The sequence below is a fragment of the Pan paniscus genome, chromosome 21 (assembly GCF_029289425.2).
Source record: "Pan paniscus chromosome 21, NHGRI_mPanPan1-v2.0_pri, whole genome shotgun sequence".
Classification (NCBI taxonomy): domain Eukaryota; kingdom Metazoa; phylum Chordata; class Mammalia; order Primates; family Hominidae; genus Pan; species Pan paniscus.
In genome coordinates, this window is record NC_073270.2 from 64,114,048 (window position 1) to 64,126,324 (window position 12,277).

At 39.4% G+C, this 12,277-nt stretch overlaps 1 protein-coding gene across 2 annotated transcripts in view; it reads left to right on the forward strand.

Moving 5' to 3' along the window:
• RAB22A (RAB22A, member RAS oncogene family) overlaps nucleotides 1–11,959 on the forward strand; it is a 59,184-nt gene extending 47,225 nt beyond the window's left edge. For both annotated transcript variants that reach the window (XM_003806174.6, XM_008950836.4), the window contains one exon: nucleotides 4,052–11,959. In XM_003806174.6, coding sequence (XP_003806222.1) covers nucleotides 4,052–4,149 — 98 coding nt within the window. In that variant the 3' untranslated portion in view covers nucleotides 4,150–11,959. The remainder of the gene's footprint in view (nucleotides 1–4,051) is intronic.
• Nucleotides 11,960–12,277: the final 318 nt, after the last annotated feature.

The following is a 12,277-nucleotide window of genomic DNA, read 5'->3' on the forward strand; positions in this document are numbered from 1 at the left end:
GTGGTTGTCACCTATAATCCCAGCTACTCCAGAGGCTGAGGCAGGAGGATCACTTGAGGTCAGGAGTTTAAGACCACCCTAGGCAACATAGTATAACCCTATGTCTAAAAAAATATAAAAATAAAAATACTAGGGCATTGTGGCATGCACCTGTAGTCCCAGCCACTCGGGAAGCTGAGGTGGGAGGATGGCTTGAGCCCAGGAATTTGAGGCTGCAGTAAGCCGTTGATTGCACCACTACACTTCAGCTTAGGTGACAGAGCAAAACCCTGTCTCTTAAAAAAACAAAAATCATGTTTATTGTTGTCCTGAATGTAAATAGCAGGTACCCAGATGGATTTTTGAAAGGCAACATAAAGCCAGTTGGGAATTTTTCACAGCTCAAGCTAAAATATCTAAGTGTGTGGTGTCATGAGTATGTTAAAATTACTGCTATCTTTTTGTGTTCTTTACTTTAGTGGTATTAAAAACGGGAAAGTAGGCCAGACATGGTGGCTCACACCTATAATCCCAGCACTTTGGGAAGCCAACATGGGTGGATCACCTGAGGTCAGGAGTTCGAGACCAGCCTGGCCAACATGGTGAAACCCCCATCTCTACTAAAAATACAAAATTAGCTGGGCGTGGTGGTGCATGCCTGTAATCCCAGCTACTTGTGAGGCTGCGGCAGGAGACTCGCTTGAACCCGGGAGGTGGAGATTGCAGTGAGCCGAGATCACGCCATTGCACTCCAGCCTGGGCAACAAGAGCAAGACTCCATCTCAAAAAAAAAAAAAGGAAGATAGTAAACTATACCAACAATGAAAAGTCTTATATAAAAACTAGTATGTACATATTCAATTTAACTGTGAAAAACAAAACCTATATGTTCACAAAGATTAGAAAAATTGAGAGAGGTACATAGACTTTCTTGTTCACTGGCTTAGTAAAACTGCGTGAGCACAGTGCCTGGCACACTGACTTTGTATTGAAGAATAATAGACATACAGAAGTGTGCACGTATCAGAAGTATAAGGCTCAGTGAATTTTCACAAACTGAATATACTCCGGTGCTTGACACTCTGGTTGGGACATGGCCGTTCCTACACCCAAGGGTAACCATCCTGATACTAATTCTTCAGATGGGTTTATCTGGTTTTGTTTTACATGTATTTTGTACTTTATATTTTTAAAAACACTCTGTTTCCTCTTGTGTGTCTGGCTTCTTTCATTTTGCTTTCCATTTTTACACCATCCATGTCATTGCATCTAGCTGTGAATGATCCACTCTCATGGCTGGTTTGTGCGTGTCAGTGTCAGAGTCTGAGTTGTGCGGGTAAGGGGGCAGTGAAGAATACCCATAATGTAATTATCCATTCTGCTGTTGATAGACATTTGGGTAGCTGTTTCCAATTTAGAGTTATTACAGACAGTACTGCTCTAAACATTCTGATCGTATTCTTTGGTGAACATCTGTACACATTTTTGTTAGGTATATTTATACCCACAAGAAAAATTGCTTGTCATTGAGTATGCATGCATTCAGTACAGCTTTACCGCCAACCAGTTTTCAAAGTGGTAGTTGTACTAGTTGACAACCATACCGGTAGTGTATGAGAAGTCCGATCACCTTCTGTCTCTGGTGGGTAGTCAGTGATCTCCATTTTCATGACAGTTAATGAAGTCGAGCACATTTCCGAATATATGTTTACATTTGTCATATCTACATATCCTCCTTTGTGAAGGGCCTGTTAAGTCTTTTGCCTGTTTTCCTATTGGGTTACCTGCCTTCTTCTTAATGTTTTATAGTTCTTTATTTTGGAGATGAGTCACTTATTGACTATGTATATTGGAAGTATCTTCTACTGTATGGCTTGCCTTTGATTTTTTTAGTCAACTCCTTCGATGGATTGAAGTTTTTAATCTTCATATAATCTGACTGATCCTTGTTTTCCTTTATGTTTAGCTGCTTTAGGTTTTTGGTTGCTGTTTTAGAAATCATTACCTGTTCCCAGCTCATGAAAATATTCTCCTCTTATTTCTTTTAAAAATATTATTTGTTCAACAATTTTTTGATGTCATATTTCACAGATGTCTCTTAGATACCAGCTATATTTCAATATCCATTTATTGAGAATAATGACAAGAAGCTTGGGTAAAGCTTTTAAACAGATTTGTAGTATATTCACAGCAGTGTCTAGTCATTTGAAAAGTAGTTACAAGACATTGGGAGATACTTTCTCAATGTGGAAACCATGCTGTGTACTCCCCACACAGATCTGCAGACAACTCAAAGTGGTGGAGGCTCAAGGCTTGAGAGAACCTGAGAGTCAGCGGAGAGGCCATCTTAGCCTTGTTAATGTCAAAAGGTGTACATGTCCATTTATTCCATGTTTACAAAATACTTCTGTGTCAGGTATTGTGCTGATAAGATACTGGAAACATAAAGATGGACAAATAGGATCTCTTCCCTAGAAGAGCTTAGGGTCTAATGTGAGGGAGATAGTCATGTAAACAGATATGAGATATGTGTAGTAACCTGTTTCTGGTGTCCTGATTGATGGTAGTGTCTGGGATGTTACAGAGTAAGGAAGTGGGAGGGTGTCAGGAAAGCCTTTGTACAAGAAGCAACCCTTGAGTTATCAGCCAGGTAGGTAGATGGGTGATTTAAGGATTCTCTTGAAATTGTCATTATGCTTCACGGAGCAGTGAAGTGAAACCTGTTCATTCTCATGCATTGTTGGTAGGAGAATATAGTGGCACAGCCTCTTCAGAGAGTAATTTGGCAGCATCTGTCAAAATTTAAATTGCACATTCTTCCTGCATTTGTGCTAGATAGACACTGGAATACAATGTATGTGTCAGACAAATACCCAGGAGTAGAATACCGTGACCTAGCTCTTCCACTCCGGGCATTAATCCTACACACATACTCGTAAGTTCAGAAAGATGCTTCTTGCATCTTTGTTAATAACATCAAAATATTGGAAACAAACTAAATACCCATCAATAGAGAAATGGTTAAATGAATGGTGGTACATCTACAAATGCAGTATTTTAGAGCTGTTAAAAAGAAGGCAGCAGGCCAGGCACAGTGGCTCACATCAGTAATCCCAGCACTTTGGGAGGCTAAGGCAGGGAGATTGCTTGAGGTCAGGAGTTCAAGACCAGCCTGGCCAACATGGCGAAACCTGGTCTCTACTAAACATATAAAAATTAGCCGGGCATGGTGGTACACGCCTCTAATCCCAGCTACTCGGGAGGCTGAGGTGGGAGAATCGCTTGAACCTAGGAAGCTTAGGTTGCAGTGAGCCGAGATCATGCCACTACACTCCAGCCTAGGTGACAGAGCTGATAGCCTGTCTCAAAAAAAAAAAAAAAAGGTGACGGCTCTTTCTCCATGTACTATGATGCCACAATCCCCAGGATGTGTTGAGTGAAAGTATCAAGGTGGAGAATGGTGCATATGGTTTGCTTTATTTCTTGCCCCATTTGGCCTTGGAAAGGGGAGATGGGTAGGGATATAGGTGTGCCTGAGTGTTTGTGCATATATGTCTCTGGAAGGCTACACGAGAAATGGGCCACAGTGGTGGCCTTGTCATGAGACAGAGGGACAACCATGTTCTGACTGAACTTTTTAAAAACAAATCCTATGTATTACCTACTCAAAACAAAATGTTTTTGATGTGTGGCTTTTTTTAATTAAAAAACGTTTACTAAGTGCTGTGTGATATCCTTGTTTGGATCCTGGGGCAGAAGTAGGACATGTAGAAAAACTGATGCTATCTGAAAAAAGTCTGGAGTTAATAGTGATGTGGCAATGTTGAACTCTTCATTTTGACAAATGTCCCATGGTAATATGTCAGCACTGGGGGAAACTGGGTGGGAGGTACACAGGAGCTCTATCATCTTTGCAACTTTTCTATAAATCTAAAATTATTCGAGTATAAAAAGTTTATTAAACTTTTTTTTTTTTTTTTACTTCAGTGAAACCTGTCAAATTGCATCTGCAAAATTGTTGTGTCTGAGAAAGTTAAAGCTCACTCCCTTCCCTTTTCTCATCTTGGTTTAGGTCGAAGAATTCCATCCACTGACGCCAACCCGCCATCTGGCGGTAAGGGCTTCAAACTCCGAAGACAGCCTTCAGAGCCAAAGCGGAGCTGCTGCTGACCGAACCTCAGCCTCTCAGACTTGATGATGAAGTAGGTGGTCCTGAAAGTTAACAGGAGGGCTGGGGTCCCTGCCACCAGTTTTCACCTAGCCAGTCTTGAGTCTTCTCCGTGCAAAAAGGATTCACAGAAATTGACCAGTTCTGTTCTCCAAAGACTGCAGCAATGATATTTCAGTCTGTGAACTTCTATTATGTAAAGAATCTCTAGTGTACAAAGGGACTACATCGTTGGCTTTTGACCTTGCTGAAAAGGAACATATAATTATATGGATGGTAGGATTAAGTTGTTGAGTAGTTTTGTAATCAAGATTTTATGTAACATTTGTAAAGGGAAAATTAGCACTTTTGTGGTTCTTAAGGGAAAAGAAAAAGACCTTGTGGAGATTATAATTTCCTTGGTTTCTGTTACCACTGTTAGAGGGAGTTGTATCATTTAACATATAGTAGGATAGTTTAAGTGTAGGGAGGACAATTATTGTCTGAAGCTAAAATGGGTTATTTATAGGACTGATGGAAATGATTTCATCTCTGCCATCTCTAAAGCACTTTTCATTGAACATGTTAGCCTAGGATACGTACAGTAAATTAACAATGATAGCAGCAGATGCCTGGCTCATCCTGGGTTTGCTTCTGACCTTGTCATGTGTGTGCCACCAAACACGTTATTGGCACCTTTTTAAATAAGCTCTCATGATCAAGATGGTGATGGTAGAGAAGCTGCCCGGAATAAACTGAATTTCATATGTTCTAAACTGACTAGCAATGGTTTAAAAAGGAAGAAGAGTGGAAGTGAAGAAGGTGGTGTAAATGCTGTCAATTTTTTTTTAACCCAAGTATTTTGGTGGGGAAAAGCAAGTATCTATTGCTTAGCATATGTAAAGTTGTAGTCTATATTTATGGGGCCATTGCTTAAAGATTATAAATTATGTAAATACATTAATAAATTCTAAGTTTCATTTGACATTCCATTGAATCTCGCACCCAGTCTTGCGTATGCCTGCCCAGTTTTCAGCCTCTTAATGGGAGACTCAAGCACATTGGTATTGTATAAAGGTATAGAGCACTTAGCTTACAATCTTTAAAGGTTTCTCTGCCTTCCCTTCTACCCACCCGCCTCCCACCAGATCCCATCTGGAAATCATAATAAAGACATATGCCACTTTGACAAACCTGACTAGTCCTTACTAGCCTGAGGGTAAAAGATTAAGCTCCAACCTCAAGTCATTTACCTGGTCTTGGTAATAAGTTTCTTTTAGCTTGTACAGCATCCTCAGACCAACTGAGGAGCTTTCCTTGTTAACAATTTAGCTTATCTTTCTGTTTCCTTTATTTTTCCCCTGCCTCTGTTAGTGGTTAACACTCTTTTCCCTCAGGGAGCCTAATGAGGTTTTTAATATAATCTAAAAATAAAGCATTGAAGTGAAGTTGGTGAAAATTTGTTCCTGGTCTAATTTGGCACCCTTCCAACCTGAGTATTGTAGGGGAAGGAAATTTACAAGATTTAATAGGAAATGAAACAGCTTGAATTTCAAACTAAATTGTATTTTCAGAGCTATCCTGAAACTGAACAGCTGAAACTTTAAAAAATAATTGGTATTATTTTGTGCCCCCCACTTAATATGGATAGATTTTAATGGGAAAATTATAATTCAGATTAAATAAAAAACAATTCCCTTTTCCCTGTTGTATATCTTAAGCATTTGGAATTTTTTTTATCTTCTGAAATCATATAAAAAGAATGTCGTTAGTAAAAATTCTAACTTCATTTTGTTTAAAAGACATGTGGATGCTCCATGCCCCTAGGATTTTGCTTCCTCCCCGGTGCTAAATTAGCAAGCTCCTAGAGAAACCATGTGATTCCCAGAGCCAGGCGCTTTACACCTAAAGTAGTTTGACCTTCTTCTGTATACATCCAGATGGATCCCAGGCATCCGGGCACCGCCCTGGTATGTCCCTAGAATTCCCACTGCTGGGCCTCTATCTCCACGACAACAAAATAAAAACAGAGGTTGCTTGACTCATTACCAAAGAGGCAAAGCATGTGCGACCCTTTCTGTCTTATTTTACCAAAAGATGGTGCAAATCTATGACCTTCACATTTTTTCCACCAAACCCACCAGTAGCTGTTGGTGATTGCATGGTGTCTCGGTGCATGGGGAAAGGCAAGGTCTTCTGAGCTCATCTTAACTGGTGAGGCATCTGGATGTCTCTGATCTTACTGTGATGTTTTACTGTACCGAGCCCAATGTGGGTCCATCTCATCAGCCCTTTGCTGATTTCATGATTTCTCACCCTCCCTCCCATATGTAGGGTGTGATTCTGTTTTATTATAGCCACATGTTTTATTAACAGAATGAGTGATATGAAGCTTGTACTTATGCATTTCTCGGGCCTCTTCCCTCATTTTCATCAGTGTGTCTAAGAACTTGACTCGGCACTGTTTCTCATGTAATATCCTTCTAATGCTTAGCAACAACAACAAAAAATTGCTCTCTCAGATCCATAATCCATACTCAGTGAAAGCAGGGAAAAAATATTTTCACTTATTTTATTTGCTTCTAAAATGCAAAGATGAATACTAAAGTCAGAAGCAGTGTTTCATTTTGAACACATTTTGGATTATTAAGCTGACTAAGCAATGATCTAATACACATTTCATATTTTCTTTATAATAATTTCTTATGGAGAAGAGGCTATATTTCAAAGGAATTGAGACATACTCCCATCTATAAACATGTTTTGGTTTTCTTACGATACAGGGCCATTTTTTTAAAACTCTCAGGACTGAACAGAAGAGAAAAATTATTAATTAGCTGCTACTGTATGTTGATTCTTTTCGGAGAAATTGAAATAAGCTCTTTGCAGGCGTCCAATCCTAGAAACCAATGGTCTCCAGAACTCTCCTTTCACACAAGTGTTTTTCTGATTCTATGATAACTAATTAACAATCATCTGGTGATTAAAAGAACATAAAGTAAGATTATGATTAAGTGTCCATCACCTGCTTGTCAGCCGTGGTCAGGATAAGTTTTACACGAAGCAGGTGAAAGATTTAGTTCTTTTCAAAGTAACTTATTTTCTTGTGACCCGTTTATGATGTTGTTTGAAGCCCCTGTTTCCCATTGTGTACGCACTTTCTGGATGTCTGGAAGGATCGGGACTTTTGTGTGAGAGGCTTGAGCGCCTCCTCTATGTGGGCTGGTGTCCTTCTTGAAGTTGTCAATTCCTCTTATTCTTAAATATCTAAAGGGAAAGGAAACCACCTTTAATTTCAGAACTTCTCTTTACGTCTTGTATGTATTTCTTTTCTGTTCTCAAGGAGGAAAATTGGTCTAGGAGGCCTTCTAAATTAAACTCTGGGAAATATAGTAATGAAAATATCCTTTAGCTAACTTTCCTGTAACTGTCAAACCAAAATGTCAGTATTTTTAGGGCATTGTGTTAAAATAAGCAGTTTAGATTCCGACGACACTGCACTAATTGGCATGTCAGCCGCCAGCTCAGAAAGGCATTTGCTCATGGTTACAGGCATCTTTTAGATTCTAAGAGTGAGTTACAGAATTCTTTTTGGTACTTTCACTTATTCTTTCAGAATACATCAAGGATGTGATTTATGGGCCCTTAAGAGTATAAGATATAGGTGCACAGTATGTTACTTAAGTAACAGATGAGCCCCCCTAAACATCCACGTGTCTCTGCAGGAACCTGTGTAAGTATTGCGAAAACCCTTTTCTTCCAGGGAAAAATTATTGGAAATTCCTTAACTGAGCTATACTTGGTACTTGCTCTAGAACATTTGGGAAATGACAAACTCAGGCTGGCTCTCCTCTCTAACCTCACTGGGCTATAAATGTTCCTTCTAACTCTGTAATGAAAGTTCAATGACAAACTAGATAGTGAACCTGTGAAAGTCATTATTTACATTTGCTTTAAAGGGACAGTTTTACCATTCGACTTCAAGAGTTTTTCTACCTCTTTAACAGTTCATATTTTTTAAAGGAAGAAATGGAATGTACCTTCAGGGGTCAAGCTGTTAACTGTATACCTGCCTCTAGTTAGCTTGGTTTATCAAAAGGATTTTTAAATGATTCAAGGTAATGTTTAGGATATTTGTTTTAACTCCTGCTGTGCTGTGATTTAAAAAAAAAAATAGTCTAAGAAACAAATTTATCCATGAGATAAACATCATATTTTATAGTTTTAGAAAAAAGGGTTGGGGGTGGAATTTAGCCTAGAACTTAAAGAAACAACCTCTGCGAATTTCTCTTGACAGCGGAGTTGCTTGTCTTGACTTCTAATAATAGAAATCCAGGCAGTTTGATTATCCGATTTGCAAGAAACTTTAATGGAATTCTGGGGCATTTGTCCTGTTTTATGTGCAAATGAAAGTCTAAAAAATATGAGAAAGATATTATATTTTTCAGGAGCCTCCATTTTTTCAGTCTAAGAGAATGATAAGTGAGAGGCCTATTGTGATGAAGTTGCATTGGACATAATGTGGGAAGTGAATAAATAGAACCAAGAATCTTCATCTATCTCTGTTGGTCTTTCAGGATTCTCTTAGCATATAGGAAAATGATTTACCTTCCAGATCTCGAAGGACTTCCAATAGCATAGATCAAGTTTAATTTGATGGTCTATACCATCAGAAATAACTAATATCTGTTTTCTTTCCTTTTAGAGTATAATCAGTTATGGATAGGCCAGAATATTTTTGGCTTCAAAACAAAAGGATTCATAAGCTTAAAAAAACAAAAATCCCAAACCTTCCATCTATCCCTTTTATTACGTTGAACATTTTAGATAGTAAGATTAAGATGTATCATTAGTATATGGTGAAATTAAAACCGTGGTGTCTAACAGATTTAACAAAAAATGTTTAATTTACTGCAAGTTCATTTTTAGATCTGTATGGTGCCCAGTACTGCACAAAATGCATCATAATTGAAACAACAAAATTATTTTCATGAGCAAGAATTCAAGTATCAAGGCCTATCAGCCAATTAAAAGCCGTAAGATAGTAATGATTTTTTTTCTTTTTTTTTTTTTTTCTTTTTTTAGATGGAATCTCACTCTGTCGCCCAGGCTGGTATGCAGTGGCGCGATCTCAGCTCACTGCAACCTGTCTCCTGGGTTCAAGCAGTTCTCCTGCCTCAGCCTCCTGAGTAGCTGGGATGACAGGCGTGCACCACCATACCCAGCTAATTTTTGTATTTTTAGTAGAGATGGGGTTTCACCATGTTTGCCAGGCTGGTCTCGAACTCCTGACCTCAGGTGATCCGCTTGCCTCGGCTTCCCAACATTCTGGGATTACAGACGTGAGCCACCGCGCCCAACCAGTAACGATTTTTTTAAAGGGCCTTTCTTAATTGACAGTTTTAAGCTGTAGACATTAATATTCTAACAAACAAAACATGCCAGTTTTACTGATTCCGCTTTTTGCTTGATTCAGGAACTTTTCATTGTTTGGGGAAGCTTTTGAATGCAGTACTGTGGAGGAAATCATCAGTAAAATAGCATTCCACACATAGGGCCAGAATTGAAACTGTCAAGGAAACCCCTCAGCATCTAACGTCATCTTGTAGAAGAGCTGGGCATACCTCTTCCTCGAGGCCAATTCAGAGGCCACTGGCCACCCAAGTAGAGTGGGGCCCACTGGCATGAGTAGTCCCTGTGCCCGTGCCCATGGTGGTGCTTGACTTTGCTTTGGGGCTTAATCCTAGCATCATTTGGCCATTAATTTTTAATTAAGTTTATACTTGAATAATCAGTTTTACTCCTGAAAAATTTTGAAGCCAGCACTGACTTTGTTTATATTCACTTACCTTGTATATGAACTTATGACATTAGAGTTTGTGAAACTGTCTTAACGTGGCTCATACACGTGATGTCAGAGGGACTGGTCAGTTCTTTACAGGGTGAATTAATCGGCAGCTGGCTAGTCAGAGCAACTGATGGGTGGCTTTTTTTTTTTTTTTTTTTTTTGAGACGGAGTCTCGCTCTGTCACCCAGGCTGGAGTGTAAGGGCGCGATCTCGGCTCACTGCAACCTCCGCCTCCCAGGTTCAAGCAATTCTCCTGCCTCAGCCACCTGAATAGCTAGGATTACAGGCGCCCGCCACCACACCCGGCTAATATTTTTTGTATTTTTAGTAGAGACAGGGTTTCACCATGTTGGTCAGGCTGGTCTCGAACTCCTGACCTCACGATCCGCCCGCCTCGGCCTCCCAAAGTGCTGGGATTACAGGCGTGAGTGGTGGCCCTATTTTTAAACCATTCGTTATGCTGTGTAGACAGAGCTTTATTGCCCTGGAAAAGATTTTTTTTTTAACTCTCATGCAGTTCAGTCTTTCCATCATTTCACTTTGTGAGTCACTCACATAATTGTCAATCATTCCTCTGACCTTAAGAATTTACATCTTACCGTCTCTGTGATTGAAGCAGACTTCTCGCTTTATTTCCCTTAGGCTCATTTTTCTGTGGGCTCTCCCTTAGAGACACGTGGCCACAGACACCTCCTTCGCATGTAATATGCCTTCCCCTGCGGCCTTCCGTGGCCACAGCAGCAGGGACTGCTCACCCCCTCCAGCTGGGGCTTTTCTAACAAGCACAGTCAGAAATGCGCAGGCCTGGGGTGGGGGATGAACAGAAGTTGATTCGTGGGCACAGAAATACAGTTAGATAGAAGGAATAGTTCCAGCATTCGATATTACAGTAGGGAGACTGCATTTAACAATAATTGATTGTATATTTGAAAACAGCTAGAAGAATAAGAATATTCCCAAAACAAAGAAAAGATAAGCGAGGTGAAGGAAATCCCAGTTACCCTCATTCAGTCCATTACACAGTCGATACAGGTATCAAAATATCATAGGTACCTCAAAGACATGTACAACTCTTAATTTAACATTTTTGAAAGAAAAAAAAACCAGCCAGAGCATTAAAACAAATAAAATAAGAAACACAGAGGCCAGTGTTAGGTGAAGAACTCCGCTGCTTCAGAAAGAGAATAGCAGCGCTCGCTTACCGTGGGAACACGGCCAGTTAACAAAATGGGTTTTGGTTTTTTGTTTTGTTTTGTTTTACCATTGGTAACAAGATAGTTAACATAAGTGGTCAGAACTTCGCTGAATTTGTAATAAAGCATTTGTTAAGCGTGTAAAAGTCCAAATTAAAAGTCTTGAAGAAAAACAGCTATGGCAATGAGCCTAGACATTTTTCAAAAAAAAAAAGCTAAGCCGTCCTACCAGCAATCTCTCTTTCTCCTAAGAATGTCATGCCTTCTCAAGACCTGATGAAAGGAATAAGATATTTGTGCCTTTTTATAATAGCATCTATTACAAAAGTAAAATTCAGTTGCTTACAGTTTTGGCCGCTTTGTAGCACTATTATAAACAGCCCAAATGTATGGCCTTGGCCTTACTGCATGACACATGGCCTGGTTACCTGTCATGGAATGCTGCAGTGGTGGTTTGCCAAGCTTCTGTGGATGTTTGAAGACTTTATTTTAGCAGTCTTAACCTTGGGCTGGACCTAAGTGTATGTAAACCATATGATGTCTGTATTGTTTATAGATGCTGACAAAAGAAAACTAGACCTTTTGTTTTTTGTTGTAAGATTTTTGTTTTCATGCCTATGCTCATAGTAGATAGTTTGCAAATGAAAGTTGATTTGCCATACTTTTAAATAATATTGTTTTAGCTTGAATATTCTATAATACACTTTTATAGAGTATAACATGCTAAATCACTGTTTTGTTGTAAGAAAGGTGTAAACATTTTGTTAATAAAATGCTATGTTTACAAATATATATTTGCCTCCCAAATGGTTTCTCTTTGTGATATTACTCATCATATGTTCTTCTTAACCAAATACTCTGAAGTCATTTTTAAATGACCTTTGGATACTGAAGTACCAGAATTTTGACAGCTGTAGTGTCTGGTGAGCAGCAAGTTATTTGTACCAAGGTATCTGAAGCTTCCCAGCTTCCCATATCCTTATCTTATACAACTCCTCCCTCTCCTTGCTCTTCAGTAGTTAAGATGGGGGTTCTAGAAGCAGGTCAGCAAGGCCACCAGTGAGCACTTAGAGGGAAGTTTGCTGCCCCTGGAAGAAAGGAACGGTGCAG